Source organism: Lepisma saccharinum, chromosome 18, assembly GCF_977018435.1.
Source record: "Lepisma saccharinum chromosome 18, izLepSacc3.1, whole genome shotgun sequence".
NCBI lineage: Eukaryota > Metazoa > Arthropoda > Insecta > Zygentoma > Lepismatidae > Lepisma > Lepisma saccharinum.
In genome coordinates this window covers 54,389,688-54,407,639 of record NC_139246.1, presented here as the reverse complement: position 1 = coordinate 54,407,639, position 17,952 = coordinate 54,389,688, and the positions used below count along the sequence as shown (strand labels likewise).

The 17,952-nt window shown below is 37.6% G+C and overlaps 1 protein-coding gene across 1 annotated transcript in view; it reads right to left on the bottom strand.

The window, feature by feature from the left end:
- The window catches only part of LOC146002266 (NFX1-type zinc finger-containing protein 1-like), a 61,034-nt gene that overhangs the window by 21,748 nt on the left and 21,334 nt on the right, over positions 1-17,952 (bottom strand). Inside the window, exons 5-7 of the mRNA XM_083139982.1 lie at positions 13,659-13,824; positions 4,130-4,316; positions 2,798-3,024 (exon numbers count right to left, since the gene is read on the bottom strand). Of these exons, the coding sequence (XP_082996108.1) occupies positions 2,798-3,024; positions 4,130-4,316; positions 13,659-13,824 (580 nt within the window). The remainder of the gene's footprint in view (positions 1-2,797; positions 3,025-4,129; positions 4,317-13,658; positions 13,825-17,952) is intronic.

Genomic DNA, 17,952 nt, shown 5'->3' with positions numbered 1-17,952 from the left:
GTTGCTCTTGATTGGCTCGTTTCCAAGCAACATGTGTCACTTCGGTGTGAAAGTTGCCTTGGACCGAAGGACCCGTGTCGCTTTGGTGTGAAATCCTCGTATCGTTTGTCGCGTGTCGCTTTGGTGTAAAATCTCCTTGAGGAAACGGTGCAGTCAGAGCTTGTGTCCCTACAGTTCAAAAGGCTGCATTTATTAGGGACTGCTCACTTCCAAGCGACACTTGTGGTTTGTCGCCTCGGTATGAAATATCTCTCAGGATACTATTTATATTCTAATAACATAGAAAAATAAAACTCTAGTACACAATCCAACACCTGACGTCCGGAATCAGTTTGCGATGTTTCTTCTTGTGTTACGCATACTATTTCTTTATTAATTTTATTTTACTTTTCTTTCCAAATTAATGTCATTTCGTGACTGCAAATCACTCCACAAATATAACTGTTTTCATCAATTCTCGTACCGCCTTTCAAGACAAACAAATCTACATAATATATTCCAAAAATTAACAAAGCCGCATTACTTTCATAAGAAAATTAGCACCGACATTGATCGCACTGCCATCTATGTTTCTCATCCGTCTGGGGAACCAGTTTCTTGGGTCGTTTTCCACACTACGTTATTCAAGGCGCTGTCGCATGGTGATACGTTGAGTGGAGGGAGGTGGATTGTGTATTGGAAGGAGTGTAGTTGTTGCTGTGTGAGAAGTTAACATATTGCATAGAATAGAATCGAATCGCTTTGATTTAGCGATATACTTTCGAATAGTTATATAAGAATTGTCTTCTAATCAAGGGGTCTTGGGTTCGATTACTGATACATACTCATTTTAGCAGGCAGAGATTTGTATTTTTAACTGTAGGTACAGGATCCAGTTCCAATAATATAGTCTATTTGACAGTGGTGGGACCGGAAAAGAGTTGGCAAGAGTGGAAAAGGCAAAATTGAGGCTCGAATATTTTCTGAATTGAGATACCCCTAAATACAATACCATACGAAAATCTTAAATTAAAATTATCGCCCCCTACACACACACTCCTTGGTGCTGTCACTGTTATCTGAACATAAAGCAAATTAACTTTGTCAGTACTCTACCGGCCAAAATTTGATAATTTTCCCAGTACTATCTCTATGAACCAAAGCGTTTAGTGTCTCAAAAGGTTTAGATAAGTCCACTTTGCATAATTTTTGTGAACCCCCAGGAAAATTATGCACGAGCTGCGCCTGCACTATATACATATAAACTATATACTATACATGTTTTATTACAATAATATTACCAGAATATAATAAAAACATTGAAAGCAATATATATCTTGATGAATTGATGAAAATTGTTATTTTTCATTATTTTATTGGCGTGAGTCATATACAACTCATGCAGCGTTAGAATCAATTTGGATATCTTTATTGCATGAATATTACAATGCATGCCACGTGAGTTATATTTGACTCACAGCATATTTATTGTTGTTTTTTTCAAGTATTATTTTTTCTGAGTATTGTTATTGTTTTTTGGGGCATTGTTATGTTTTTTTTCTGAGCATTGAATCTCGATATTATTCAAGGTGCTGACCAGCAATAATTCAAAGCCAAAGCCACAATCAGAAAAACTTGAAAACAGTTCACAAGCGAAAATGTTTTTTTTGTTTACTTGTCAGATTTAAGTGAAATTTCAAGGCAAAAATAAATATGAGAAAAGTTAATGTACATCTATTCATTCACGCTGTTTATATTGTATTGTATTAATTGTAACAAAAGCAGCATCACTAAATAAGATTTTCACGAACGATATGTAAAATTTTGTCCACGGGCCAACTCTTGACGTAACAAGTATGTTATAGCATTGTAGCGAGAGTTGGTGGTGCACCACGAGGCTCGCAAGGTAAAGAGACGTACGAGTTAAGTACGATTCACGAAGGGCCAGACATAAAAGTAGCATGAGTTAAATACAACTCACATGGCAGCTAACATGTTAAAAAGCATGTGAAAAGTAAATTGGTTATGTTTCCGGAGCCATTTTTAATGTTCAGCACAAAAGTGGAAGATTTTAACTTGCCAGACCCGTTAAAGGAAAAAGTGAAGATCAGTGGCATCAGAAGGAGGAGGAAGGGAATACAAGAACAGTAGGTCGCAGGATGAAGAGGGGGGGGGGGGGATGGAACAACTGTGACACTTGAGGAGGTACAGCAAGGTGGAAAAAACAGTTTTCCTATAAGAAACACAGACAGTCCTTAGAAGTGTAGAGTGACTAGTCATGTAAGGTTGTGTGTTGTGTGTATAGTTATCTTGGCCTGATTAAGTTCTGGGAAACCAGAATAAAATGTTGCAAGAGAAATAAAATAAAGCCGACTTAAAATAACTGTATACATATTATTTTACATCTAAGCTTAGACCAGTTAACAATAGTGAATCATGTTAAGTACACACAAATAATTTGAAACAAGTGATCAGGAACTTTAGTGATCAGTGATACTTACATCACTCACTGGTGACCAATTGTCAATGGCATCTGTCAATGGCATCAAGAAAAAAGAGGAGGAGGCTGGGTGAGCTCCAGAGACACTTATACACTGACAGTAATGAGAATATTCCCACCTGAGATCACTCATTTCCGGAATTAAACCTTGGTTTTATTATAGAAATGTCGGATCAGTAAAATCCATAATACGTATATAGAAATTGTGTGTTGTAAAAGTAACAAGTCCTAAAAAAAAAGTCAAGTCCTAAAAAAAAAGTATCTTGCACATCATAATAATAATAATAAAATAATAAACAGTCTACTTTCTACTCTTACCTCGAATCTTCTTCACTTTCTGTGCCAAGCAGCAAGAATTCTTCAGTCAGTTCATAGGCATCACAGATTCGACACAGAGGTGGACATGGCTCACCACAATAGCCAATGCATGGATGACCACAACCCTTTAGTGTTTTCTTACAAGGTTCATTGCAAGGAGGTCTGTTGCACACCTCATAGCATAGTTTGGTACACTTGTAGTGTTCACATTGCCACTCACATTTCTCCTGAAACAAAGAACAATTTGCTCTTGCGCAAAGAACTCACAATGCAATCTTAAATCAAGTTTATATTCTTTTTGACTAGTTTTGTTTATGTCTTACCTTTTATTATTCACTCAAAATCAATTTATAGAAATATGTTACATTACAAAAAAATTAAAATTATTGGCTACTCTTTCATTACATCAGCTAAGATGTGGGATGATGAATATCGATTAATCCATTTCTTCTCTACTGAAAGACAACATGCTAAACTGATTCAGTCATCATCTATTTCTACAAGTAGTAGTTTGAAAATAGTTTTGTGGTATTCATATTGTAAGAGGTGATGTAGGGGTGGGGAAATAATATGGTCAGCAGTTAAGATAAGTTGTCTGCATCCAACATGAGGCAACTGGTCTGCAGAGTGTATTCCTTGCATTTACAGGAGCACAAAGAAATGAGCAACAAACGTGGAAAGTGTATCTTGTGTTGATATGGTGGAAATTGCCATGACACCACATGCATGGATGAAAGACGGTTTCTTTGGGGTGGAACGTATAATTGGTAAAAGGCACTGCAACAGAGCGTCATGGTTGAAAGCAGCCTGATCTTCTCATTTCTGGTGTTCTGCTTCTCGATGACCTCAACTCAAAGGTCATTTGGCAAAGTTAAGTTGGAAACAACTAGACCCCTCTACAGTCCTGACATGACACTTTCATTTTACAACATGCATTTCTCATTATGCTATTTGTCACCAGAATGGACTTCCTTAAATTGAAAACCACAAAAATTATTTTCATACCTTCCAGATTTTACTACAATCATGAGAATACATTAAGCTTTTAAAATTCTTCACCATATTTTCGCCAATTCCTACGCAAGTGAATAACTCATTTCTATAAAAGAGTAAATACCTAAAAAGTATCAAAACTCTTTTATATTTGATAGTGAGTAACATGCATTTCATCATTATGTTATAACTCATTTCTTTTACACATAGATATGTGTCAACAAAGCACATTCCTCTTCCTCATATTACTACTGGACTTTACTTTCTATTGAATGTTCACTGTATTATGATCATTTATACTGTGTAAGTACTAACTACAGACAAATGTACTTCACTTACTTTGCACTCAACACACAGCTGCCCACATTTATTTGGACATTTCACAGATTTATAGACATGAATGCAGGGGAAAGGTTGTTTGCAGTTCTTTTTATTGCAAGTCAGCTTCTTATCAAGATGCCAGCAACGATATCCACATCTCTTGTTGCACGGTGGGCAGCCTCTTGCACCACATGGCACAGAACAACTGTAAAAGAAGTAATTTACTGTGCAGACACCAAGAGAGAAATACACCTAGCAGTGAACTGAAAGAAATGAATTTCTAAGCATTTATGTAATGATTAGTAGTAGTTCTTCAAATATTGAATACTGATGAAGATGAAAAGATGCACAGAGTTTCATATATCTTCATTATTAAAAAAATTGTAGCAATATAATTTATAAAGAACATAATTCTTCTTGTTGTTCTGCATCATTCAACAACAAAATCATACATACATTTTGTTCCCAAATCTTATAAACTTATTTCACATGACTTTATTATATTGCTGTGAATTTTGTAACTGGTTACGACTTCAACTCAGGACTTTTGATGACACAATCCTCAGTCCAGTCCTCAATGTGCTCTACCACCAAGGCAGAAATGGATGATGAGTTAATCAAACAAACAAGTGAGAGAGCAAATACAAATATAACCCATATGTTATGGAGAATTAAAATGATCATAAAAGATTAGGGCAGATTAAGCAAATAAAGTAATTAATTTGTGTTATGTAAAACATGTATTGGAGATCAATGTGTATATCTAGCAGCAAGTCTTACGGCTTTGTCATCATTATCATCAGCATGAAACAAAAGCAAAAAGTTTACATGTTAAAGGGTAGCAATATAAAACCATGAGTATCTTATCAAGAAGTTACTTGGTTTGTCAGTTAATTTACTTCAGAAATTTAACTTTCACAGTGACTGGTGTCAGTAAGAGAAATGTGAAATGGTTTGGGTAAACATTTCAAGAATCGTGAATGCTCGTTTCTATGTATGGAACGAAACAAACAGCTCAAGTTGCATAGCGCAGTCCTTCAGACTTCCCCTGATGAATAGGTGTAATATATGTGCACTGAACAATACCTTCAGACAGGAGGAACTGGCACCACTGTTAATGACAACATGGCTGACAGTGAACGGTCCTTGTAAGCAAGACAGTTGCTTGTAACTTTTTGAGTTCTTGTTATACTTTGTGTTGTACAATAAAGTATGTTGTTAAGTTAACAATAGTCTTTATCATAATAGTAAGACGACGAAACATGGTGCAGTCGTGTGGAAACATTGCAAACCGATAGTAAAACATGGGCTTCAGACAGACGGAAGAAATGGGTGAGTTCAGTACGTGCGTGAGATTATTGTTCACCGTCATGGAATTGCACCCCTCGGGTAATCTGAGTGAAAACTGGTGTCACTTTCGACAAAACTTTGAAATATGTATGAAAGCAGCATAACACGAAATCTAGTGACGAAAAAAGTTGCCATATTACTTAATGTAATAGGTGAGGAAGCTGTTGACTTGCTGAGTACTTTTAATTTGTCGGAAGAATCCAAGAGTAATTATGAACACGTTTCGCTGGCGTACAAAAACTACGCAAATCAGAGAAAAAATACTGTGGTGGAAAGGTATGTTATCAACTCTCGTGTGCAAAGTGAAGGAAAGTGCTTCGATAATTTTGTAACTGATCTTAAAAAACTGGTAAAGTCATGTAATTTTGGTGACCAAACAGATAGCCTTGTGCGAGATCGCATAGTGTTAGATATTAATGACAGAAGCCTACAAGAAAGAATGTAACGAGAGGGAGACTTATCACTCGAAAAAGCAATGGAAATGGATCGTGCAGCAGGCAGAAGCAAGCATCAATCAACCACGATTCAGAATAAGAATCCAGGTATGAATGCTGTTATGGTCGTGAAAGCCCATAAGGAAGAAGAAGTTCGTCCAGTAAGAGGTAAGGTGAATCCTAAAAAGTCATACCAGAATAAGAGCAACATGAATAAGAAAAATGAAGAGGAAGTATATCAGGGCAAGAAGTGTGGTTATATGCATAAAAAAACATCATGCCCAGCGTTTGGTAAGCGTTGTAACAAATGTAGTGGGTATAACCATTTTGCAGTTGGATGTAAAGTGAAACAAGTAAAAAAAATGTGGAATTGCAAGATGACACGTCAGATAGTGGTGGTGTGGTGCTAAGTGTTATATCTGTGTTTGCAGCAAGTAGGAGTGCAAGTACGCATAATAAAGAAGAAAGTCGTAAGGAGTGGTTCGAAAAATAAAGGTAGTAAATGAGGAAATTCAATTCAAACTAGATACAGGTGCTGAAGATAATGTACTGCCACTAAGGGTATTAAATAAAATCAAAAGTAAAGACAACCTAAGGCCAACAAGGGTGGTCATAGAAAGCTATGGAGGTGCAAAAATTCGTCCATTAGGTGTGACAAAGTTAAGCTGTGCATCACAATTGTCTGAAACGGAATTAGAGTTTGTAATAATTAATGATGAGCTCAAGCAATGTAAGCCAAAACTAGGTGTAAATGCATGGTGCAGGTTAATCCAGTATCCGCAAGTGACAAAATTGAGTTCATTGAAAATAATACAGATGTTTTTGAAGGAGTAGGTAAATGCTCCGGTAAATTAAGAAAAGAAATAGACGAAAAGGTAAAACCAGTCGCTAAGCCTCCACAAAGAGTACCTCATGCATTGAGACCTAAATTAAAACAAAGTTTAGAAATGTTAGAAAAACAAGATATAATAATTAAAGAAGAGAATCCTCAGGCTTGGGTTAGTAATTTAGTAATTATTGAAAAACCAAATGGCTCACTGAGGTTGTGCTTAGATCCCCAGGATTTGAATAAGGCCACTAAAAAAAAAATTTGCGTTAATATCAACTCTGGAGGAGTTAAGTGCAAGGCTAAGTAACAAATCAGTTTATTCTGTACTTGACTTAAAATATGAATTTTACCATGTAGAGTTAGATGAAGATTCAAGTAAATTGTGTACCTTTAATTCTCCTTTTGGGTGCTACAGGTTTACTAGATTAGCAATTGGTTTGTCAATAGCACCAGAAGTCCTTCAGAAAATCAATGAAAAGAATCTTGGTGATATTTCAGGTGTAAGTATATACTTTGATGATATATTAATTGCAGCAGGAAGTGAATCTGAGCATGATACAATATTGCAACAAGTGTTAGAAAGAGCTAGAGAATTTAATATAAAATTCAATCCAGTAAAAGTACAGTACCAGGTCAATGAAGCGAAGTATTTGGGTCATGTGTTTTGTAAATTAAGGTATAAAAGCAGACCAAGATCCAGTCAAAGCCATTCTCAGTATTGATGAACCCAGAAGTAAGAAAGAATTCTAGGTATGGTGAATTATTTAAGTAAGTTTATATCAGATATGTCTACTGTAACAGCTCCATTAAGATAACATCTTAAAGATCTTCTTAAAGATAAAGTTCATTGGCAATGGTTACCTCATCATAGTCAAGCATTACAGAGGTTAAAAGACAAAGTGTCTACAACTCCAGCGTTAGCTATGTTTGATGACAAAAAGAAAATTGTCATTCAGTGTGATGCCTCTTGAAAAGTCACATGCTCAAATAGAAAAAGAAATGTTAGCAATTGCATTTGCAGTAGAAAAATTTCATTATTACTGAAATTCATACAGATGATAAGCAATTAGTATCTATAATGCAGAAATATGTAGCAAATGTTATGTCAAATAGGTTACAAAGAATGAAAGTAAGGTTATTAAAGTCCAGGTGCAAATATGCACATTGCAGATTTGTTGTCTAGATCTTTCATAAAGGACAAAGTACAGACTGATCCATTCTTAACAGAAGTTGTCCACAGTGTAACTAAATATTTGCAAATAAGTGAGTCACGAAAACAAGAATTTTGTGAACACACCACAAATGATCCAGTTCTTTGTGAAATAATGGAGTACCATAGAAATGGTTGGCCAGTGGAAAAGAAACATGTGCCAGATGATGTAAAATTGTACTATAAATTACGTAGTGATATTCATGTACAAAGTGGATTAGTATTTTTAGGACATAAAGTAATTGTACCATTAAACTTAAGAGAAAAGGTTCTAAAATTACTGCATGAAGGTCATTTTGGCATTACGAAAATTGCACTGAAAGCAAGAAAAGTGGTATATTGGCCAGGGTTAGCAACAGATATTGAAAATTTAATCCTAAAATGTATAGTATGTGAAAAGTATCAGAGGTCAAATTGCAAAGAACCATTAATCTCACATACTATTCCAGAATTGCCATTTGAAAAGATAGGTGTAGAATTTTTTTAGTATGGAGGTAAATCTTATCTAGTAATTATGGACTCTAAATGGCTGGAATTTATGTCACTAAAATCTAAAACAGCTACAGCAGTAGTAACTAAACTGAAATCTGTATTTGTAACTCATGGGATTCCACAAATTGTAATTAGTGATAATATGCCATTTGGATCATTGGAATGTAAAAAATTTGCAAAGCAATGGGATTTTACTTTTATAAACAGCGGTCCCAGGTATCCAGAATCAAATGAACTTGCTGAAAAAGCTGTAGGAATTGCTAAGTTATTGTTAAAAAATTTAACGAAGAAAACAGTGATGTGTTGTTAGGTCTTCTAGAGTACAGAAATTCTTCAGTATCCAGAAGCATGCGGTAAAGAAAGGTGGGGCAAGCGCCACTTGTGTTGTTTCTTAAAACATTTTTGATATCTTAAGTTCGTGTTTTACAATGCCTTTATTTACTATAAGATATTTACATTGCAGAATTTTCATTTCCTCTATTTCCTGTCGTATTGGCTTGAAACATACACCGGCTACACCCTTTACGACGCTGATCGATGCAGCACGACTGACGTATTAGATGAAGAGATCTGCTCGCCTTTCTCTTCGCTTTTCGAGTGACTTATGCAGTTCTTGCATGGTCACTGTCCATCTCTGTTCACGAAGAAAAAAGACCGAGGGCAAGTAACACCAAGCCCGCATCTGTCTTTGGCAAGGGTGTTGGAAAGAATTCATCCACACTGGCCACAAGTGTTGCTAACTTCCAGGATTTTCTGTGCATCCTTAGCACCACCTAATGCGGTACATTCTTCATGTTTGAAACTCTATAGTAATCAACAAATTACATTATGAAGTTAGCCAGTGATCACCAGTCGTATGCTATTTATAAGAAATAAAATCACAGCCGGTACTTGAACATATCTGTCATGTGGGCAGTTACTCGGAAATATGGAGGGTATGTAACACTGCAGGTAGGGTGAAAAGGAAGGTGTGTTCTGCGGATGAGTGTTGTTTTTTACTGTGATATTGTGCTGTGTTTTTCTGTTTTTGTACCTGGTGTAAAAGTATGATTCTACATTGAAAATTTCCGCCATGGTTGACATACCAGATGAGCCATCGATTTGCAGTGGTGCATGTAAGGACTTGATTAGAGTCCTTCTTTCAAAACCATTCAGTACGAGAACGTATGGTGAAAAGTTGGAGCTTGTGAACCATGTGCATAACCAAACCAACTAAGAAAGATGGGAAAGTTTTCATTAGGCAGTTTTAAATAACTCAGTTCAAAATATTATGTGGTTATTTGGCAGCAATGATCTTAATAAATTGTTTTGTTGACCATGTGTTTTGTTCAATACAAATTTAGGACCATGGTACTATACAGGCTACAGTGACTTGAGCAATTTTTATAATGCAGTGCAAAGACATGAACGTTCCCAGAATCACATCTGCGCTTACATCCAACTGAAGACAAGTCATGATTCATAATTCTAACCAAGTAAGAAACCGAAACCCGCCCATTTATTTAAAATCGAAACTTTATGTTAATAGGATGTTTCTTATTTTCAGGGTTAAAGAAGATCATAATTTAATTTACAGTTGCCCTCAAATATCAGGTAAATCATAATTTTCTTCATGGTTGGAATTTAAAAGTTTATATCGAGAATCTGTTTTTCTCTTTAACCACCGAGCAGCGAAGATTTCATTTTACGGTATGTATGCACTTCACACACTCAAGCCCGGTACTCCACCATTATGAACATTATTGTAAATGGGGATGTGTGTAGGCCTACGAGGTTTGGCTAGAAAAAAACCGGACTGATGCTATGAAATCTTTTATTCGGCATTTTGTACAACAGGAACTTTATCTCCTTCAAAGTACTCCCCTGCACGATCTGTACACCGCTCCATATGAATTTTTCATTGCTGGAAGCAGTGTTGCCAGTCATTTTCGGAGATCATGTTCATTACATCCGTCGCTTTTCTTCGCACAGCTTCTACTGTCTCAAATCTGGTTCCTTTTAGGGCGGACTTCACTCTGGGGAATAAAAAGAAGTCACAGGGAGCAAGGTCCGGCGAATACAGCAGATGTTCTAACACTGGGATGCCATATTTAGCCAAAAATGTCTTCACTGACAGAGCCGTATGGACAGGAGCATTGTCTTGGTGCAGAATCCATGACTTCCGTTGCCACAAATCAGGTCGTCGTCTTCTTACTCGCTCACGAAGGGTTTTCAGCACATTAATGTAATGATGTTGGTTTACAGTTTGACCCTCGGGTACCCAATGAACGTACACAATGCCTGGAATGTCGAAAAAGACAATCATCATGGCTTTGAATTTGGACTTGCTCATGCGAGCTTTCTTGTGACTGGGCGAACTCGGGGTCTTCCAATGCATTGATTGGCACTTTGTGGCAGGGTCGTACGTGAAAAACCACGATTCATCACAGGTTATCACTCTCTCTAAGAATGTAGGGTCTGTTTCAATGTTCTTCAAAGTGTCCGTACAAATGTTCACTCGAGCTTCCTTCTGTTCCAATGTCAGGTTCCTTGGCACGAGTTTTGAACACACTTTACTCATGTTCAAATTCTCGTGTAAAATTTGTCGAACACTTTCTTTGTCTAATCCTGTGATTTCAGTAACTGCTCTATGGTCAATCGACAATCTTTTCGAATCACATCACTCACTTTTTGAATGTTTGTTTCCATTTTCGACGTGCATGGTCGTCCTGAACGTGGGTTGTCTTGGATCATTTCCTGTCCTTCTTTAAACCGTTTAAACCACTCAAACATTTGTGTGCGTGATAAACACTCATCCCCGTACACAGATTTTAACATGTCGTACGCTTCTGTTGCAGATTTCCCCAGTTTGTAAAGGAACTTCATATTGACACGCTGTTCCATTTTAATACTCAGCATTTTTCCGACGGAGCACAGACGCATGTTCCGATTTGTCCAAGTGCCACAGCGAAACTGAGAGGCCTGCACCCAGGGCAATTAGTCATTCTGTAGGCAGCGTATGGTAGTATAGAATCATGCATTGCTCAACCTTCGCGCATTCGTTGTTTGCCAATAGCAACATCAATCCGGTTTTTTTCTAGCCAAACCTTGTATATTATATTTGAAATTGTTATAATTAACCGAAATGAAAAATTAACCCATTGCTTGCCTATCATGAAAGTTCACGGCATGCCCCCGCCAGTATCAGGTTTGGATATAACACCAGTTCAGATGTTGACGAGTCGAAGAGTAAGAACTACATTACCTATTCATAGAGAATTATTAAATCCTGAAGTTGAATGTAAAACAGGTACTAAAGGAAAAACAGGATAAATCTAGGAAATATTATCATAAGTCAGCTTATGAAAGACCTAAATTTAAGTCTGGCGAAAACTGTTTAATTCAGAGGGATAAGGTATGGGTACCAGGTCAAATAATTGTAAGTCATGATTCTCCAAGGTCATACATGGTTAGAGATGAAAACAACCAATTGCTTAGAAGAAATAAGGTACATTTATGAAAATCTAACAATGTTCCAAATTTTAAGTGGATATTAGAGAATGAACCTTGTAATGTCAGAATATCTGTAGAATCTCCAAACTCTGCAATAAGTGAAACTGAGACTGAAACAAACAACAGTAAAATATGAGGGTTGTACTGAAAGTAATGCAAAAGTGGTCATAATCTCTTTATTAACTGATGTAGATCGTTCAAATTGCACATATGGTTGGAGTGACTCTTCCTCTATACAAACCAGCTACTCAACATAGTTTCCATTTAAAGCTATGCATTTGCGCCATCATTGAACCCAACTTTCGAATCCACTTTGAAAAAAATCAGTGTGCACTGTCGTGTATCCACTTCTTCACAGCCACTTTCACCTTGTCTGTGTCATCAAATCGTTGCCCCCAAAGACTGTGCTTCATTGGACCAAACAAGTAGAAGTCGGAGGGCACCAGATCTGGGATGTATGGTGCATGGGGGACCACGGACCAGCCAAATTTGCCTATCGCCTGATTTGTTGCCAAAGAGGAAGAGAGGAAGAGTCACTCCAACTACATGTGCAATTTGAATGATCTACATCAGTTAATAAAAAGGTTATGACCACTTTTGCATTACTTTTGGTACAGCCATCGTATGTATGTAACTAGATCTGGTCGAACTGTAAAAAAGCCAGTCAAACTTCATGATTATGTTTCGTAACTTGTAATATAAGCGAATTATTGTAAAGTGGAAGATGTAATATATGTGCACTGAAGAATGCCTTCAGATAAAAGGAAGTGCCACCACTGTTAACGGCAACATGGCCGACAGTGAACGGTCCTTGTAACCAAGACTGTTGCTTGTAACATTTTGAGTTCTTGTTATACTTCGTGTGGTACAATAAAGTACATTGTTAAGTTAACGATAGTCTTTATCATAATAGTAAGATGACGAAACAATAGGTCTTGAGTAAGAATGAATATGCTATTGTACAGACTTGTGTAACCGTATTTATATTCTGCCTATTTTATGCCTTCTCCAGGGGCATAATTCACGGGGAACCAGATGGGACACTTGGTCCATGGGTTTATCCAGAATTTTCTATGGGGTGTGTAAGTTCAAATTTATTGGGGTGTAAGTATAAATTAAAGCCAAAATGATGATAAATTGGACCTCTAAAAAATTTTAGGGGAGGTGTTGAGGAATTTCTGGGGAGTGTGGATAATCACCGCTTCCATGTGACCCCCACATCAAATTTTTTGTGACTTTGAGGAACTTTTACTTTAAAATTTGAAGAACCTCCAAATTATTATCATTATTTTCATTCCTTCAACTTCACATGTGGATTACAATTCGTTTCATCATTTTAGTTATTGACTTGTTGGTATATAGACTAAATTGTATATAAATGTAATAACGTGCTTCTTGCAAGTATTAAAAAATTGTCTTTCATTTTTTATTTCTTAGGGATTGAGCTGTGAGTCCTTGCTTTGGTTCATGAATGTGCTGTGACACCAAGGGTCCAGGATTCGAACCCTGACCTGGGCATGGGTGTTCTTTGTGAGTGTTCCTTCATCAATTTCATCATAACATCATCATCACCACAATTAGCCAAAAGTGGCAGAAAAGCGAAGTAAAATAACCCAACTCAAGACGTGGATGTTGTTTACCTTGTTTCCTCATCAATTTAATCAGGCAATCAATGATTTGAACCAGATTCCTGACTTGGCAGTGAATTAACAATGGCAATTATGAGGCCTGCATACTCACCTGTGCCCACAGAGTAATGATCTTCCACACATTTCTGCACAACGTTGATGAATACGTCCCTGCATACATTCACTGCATGTTCCTTTACACTGATGCCCACATTGCAAAACAGTTCCACAAGGTGCCTTACAATGAGCCAGCAAAGTTTCTGATTTGGGATTGCGGCCTGCAATAAAGGAAAAGCGTTAAATCTTGACATATCATGCTGGTGCATTCATTTAATTACTTGACATATCATAATGGTGCAATAATTTAATTATATTCAGATCCAGGGGGGTGTGAGGGGGGTGCTTGCCGTCCCTTAATTTTCTTCTGCACCCCCTATTTCAACTGAAAACACTAACCCTTAGAGTGTCCTATTATGTCATGTCGTCATATTGAGTGCCGAGTAATGAAGTAAGACCGTTATTATTGTATGCAACAGCCTACAGCATAATGTTAGTTTTTCCTTTTTCTTTTTTGCATTGTTGATAACGGTTTTTCTGCCTACTTGTTCATTCTCACACTGGAGCACAAATCTTAGCTGCTTTCAAGGTATCACCAAGTCATGCTCGGGAAATTATTTATTGAGTTGTAACATGAAGGGTTCTTTTCTTGTTAATACGTTCTGTATATTTGTTCCAAGTAACATGTCTAGTAAAAGTACTATTTCGGGCTTTTTCAAAACCCGTTACGAAGAGGCGAATAAATTTTACAGATCATTGTTGGGGATAGTGTGGTAGAAGGGATATTAGATAACGAAGATGAAATTACTGTGCACTTTGCATTTTGTCCTGAAGTGTCTATATATTTTGTACCTCCATGGGTTACATTGAAAAGGTTCAAAAATTGTGTTTTTAAAGACAAAGACAAGGATAATTTCATTTTGTATTTCACTACATAGTTCAATAAGACTGCAAAGTGTATCTGAATGTTTACACTGTACAACCGCTTTCTTGGATTAAAAGACTTAATATTTGGTCTAGGAATTAAATTCGTGCGCCTGGACAAGAGATGGCGTAACGAGCGTATCGTCCCACAGTTCCGTGTATCCACACATGCGTTGAAAACTCCTGTCAGCGCGCATCGTTCGTAGTATAGGGCAGTTGATTGACGCATCAACAACAGCATTTTGTAGTCAACTGAACATGGCGCAGTTCGTGCCAGATAAAGTGTTTTTGCAGGGTGTTCTGCTTCATTACTTTAACATGCAGAAAAGTGCTACCGAAAGTCATCGTATTTTGGTGGAAGTGTATGGTGACCATGCGCTAGCTGCGCAAATGTGTTAGAAGTGGTTTGCATGGTTTAGAAGTGGTGATTTCGGCCTGGAAGACCAAGAGCGACCTGGACAACCAAAAAAATTTGAAGACGAAGAATTGAGAGCATTGCTCGATCAGGATTCGTGTCAAACACAGGAAGAACTTGCAGAAGCATTAGGCGTTAATCAAACAACAGTTTCCAAACGCCTCAAAGCCATGGGAATGATTCAAAAGATGTCACATTGGGTTCCACATGAATTGAAAGACAGAGACGTTGAAAGACGAAAAACCATTTGCGAATTGCTGCTTCAAAGAAAGAAAAGAAAGGGGTTTTTGCATCGCATTGTTACTGGCGATGAGAAGTGGATCCATTACGAGAACCCGAAACTAAAAAAGGCCTGGGTGAAGCCAGGTGAACCAGGTCCATCACAACCGAAACGAGATATTCACTGTACAAAGGTTATGCTGTGCATATGGAGGGATATGAAAGGTGTGGTGTACTATGAGCTGCTGCAACCGGGTGAAACTATTAATGGAGAACGTTATCGACGACAATTAATGCGTTTGAAGCAAGCTCTGGCCAGGAAACGACCAGAATGGGAGAACAGACATGATAAACTTATTTTTCAACATGATAACGCTCGCCCACATGTCGCAAAACCGGTCAAAACCTATTTAGAAAATGTCGGATGGGAAGTTTTACCCCACCCGCCGTATTCACCAGATGTTGCTCCTTCGGACTACTACTTGTTTGATTGCATGAATAACGATTTGATTGGACAGCGGTTCACTTCTTCAGAAGATATCGAAAAATGGGTCTCTGACTGGATCGCTTCAAAGGATGAGGACTTATTTCGCCACGGAATCCGTAACTTGCCTGACAGATGGGCGAAAGTGGTGGCTCGCGATGGACAATATTTTTCTTAAGGTATTTATGTATTTTGTGTTTGAACTACAGCTTCAATGTGTGCGTAACAACCACACGAATTAATTCCTAGACCAAATACATATCATCATGGACATCCAGGGGAGGGCAAGTGGGGCACAGCCTCACTGGAAAATGAATGTTAATTATTATATTTCACACATCATTTCAGTCAGTAATTTGTGTTAATTAGTGGTGGCGATTAGGGTGCAGTTGATCCCCGCTTTTTGCTATTTTTGGCCTTGCACTATGCTCTTATCTACCAACGGAAAGTAAACTGTCCTTTCACCCCCCCCCCAATCATTTTGGCACCTTGCTTGCCCAGTTTTGAAAGGTTGCATGCGTGTTTCATGTTTCCCTTATTTTCAACATTGCATCCCCTAAATTTATTTTCGCACCCCCTCAGCACCCCTAGATGATTAACCCTGATGCCGCCACTGTTCAGATCTCATGAAGATCTTTAAAGATAAATTTCATAATGGATGAACAATTTAGTATAATGTTCCCCACTCTCTCTCTTTTGGGAGAAACAGTGCGTGATGCAATCTTCAATCTGTGCTGCATGCATACAGGATATAACATGCCATTAGGGTGCCCACTATAGGACCATGATAAATTTCAAGTATAATTCCCAATTTTCAAGGTGAACTTTCCAAAAATTCAAGGTCTTCTCTATTTCAACCTTACGTATTACCACCTCTCACCACCCACACATACACAAACAAATACAGTGTGTCCATAAATATACTGTCATACTTTAAAGTGGTATTACGTCGCTTTGGATAATCGTATTCAAATGAAATTGGTGACATTTGAAAGAAAAACTCAAATATTTTATTTTACAACTCATAGACATTGAATGTGGCCCCCACGAGTGGCCCTGCAGACATCAAGGCGATATTCCCATTCATGCCACACATGCTCCAACATATCCACAGGGATGGACTGGATTGCAGAAGTGATGCAAATTTGTAGTTCTTGCAGGTTTTGAGGCAATGGGAATACATAGACACAATCTTTTATGTAACCCCATAAAAAAAGTCACAGACCATCAAGTCAGGTGACCTCGGCGGCCAATTGTAGAAGACAATATCATCATTTCCGGCACGTCCAATCCATCTTCCTGGAAGCCGCTCATTCAGATGTTTACGAACATGTAAATGCCAGTGAGGAGGTGCTCCATCTTGTTGAAAAATAAATTCATTGCCTTCATTTTCTTCCAATTGTGGAAATAACCATTCAGTGAGCATGTCAAGATAAGCTGGACGTTTCACAGTGGCCTCTCGAAAGAAAAATGGGTCAAAGACTTGACGTTTCGATACGGCACAAAAGACATTCACTTTAGGGGAGTCTCTTTCAACTTCCAAAATTGCATGTGGATTCTCACTCCCCCAAATCCTTACATTATGTCTGTTCACTTTTCTACCAACGTGGAATGTTGCCTCATCACTGAAAATTATTTTTCCTGACAGATTTACGTTATCCTCCATTAGTAACATAAAATGTTCAGAGAAATCTAACCGTTTTACAGGGTCATCAGGTTTCAACTTGTGCACTAATTGCAGATTGTAGGGATGAAACTTCAGTCGCGTATGCAGGATCTTAGATACGGTGGATTTAGGGATGTTCAACTGCTGACAAACATAAGTCACAAATGTTACAGGATACGCTATGCAAGGGACACTAACAAAGTAAATGGATTGAGAGATTTCAGTTTTATTTTCCATGCAGATTTATTTTCATTCCTCAAAAAAAAAACAAAAAAAACTTGCCTCAGGACTTTAATAAATATGTATAAATCCAAGCGAATTTGGATTAATAGAAGTTACAATTTTTCGCATCTACAAAAAAAATTCACGCAGAATCCACGCATAATACCCGGAGCCAAAAATATATGCATAATTCCCAGAATTCCAGGAATTCCCAGTGAGTAGCCACCCTACCATTTTTTGAAGGCTCATAGCTTCCAAACAAGGTCTTAACAAGCAAAATGTTACCAAGAAAATGGTTCATCTCAGTGTCCTCTACAGCAGTGTTCCGCAACCGGTGTGCCGCAGCACACTAGTGTGCCGTCACAAGGTGAAAGGTGTGACGCGAAATTTTACCTAATATTGTAAGAAATTAATTGTCA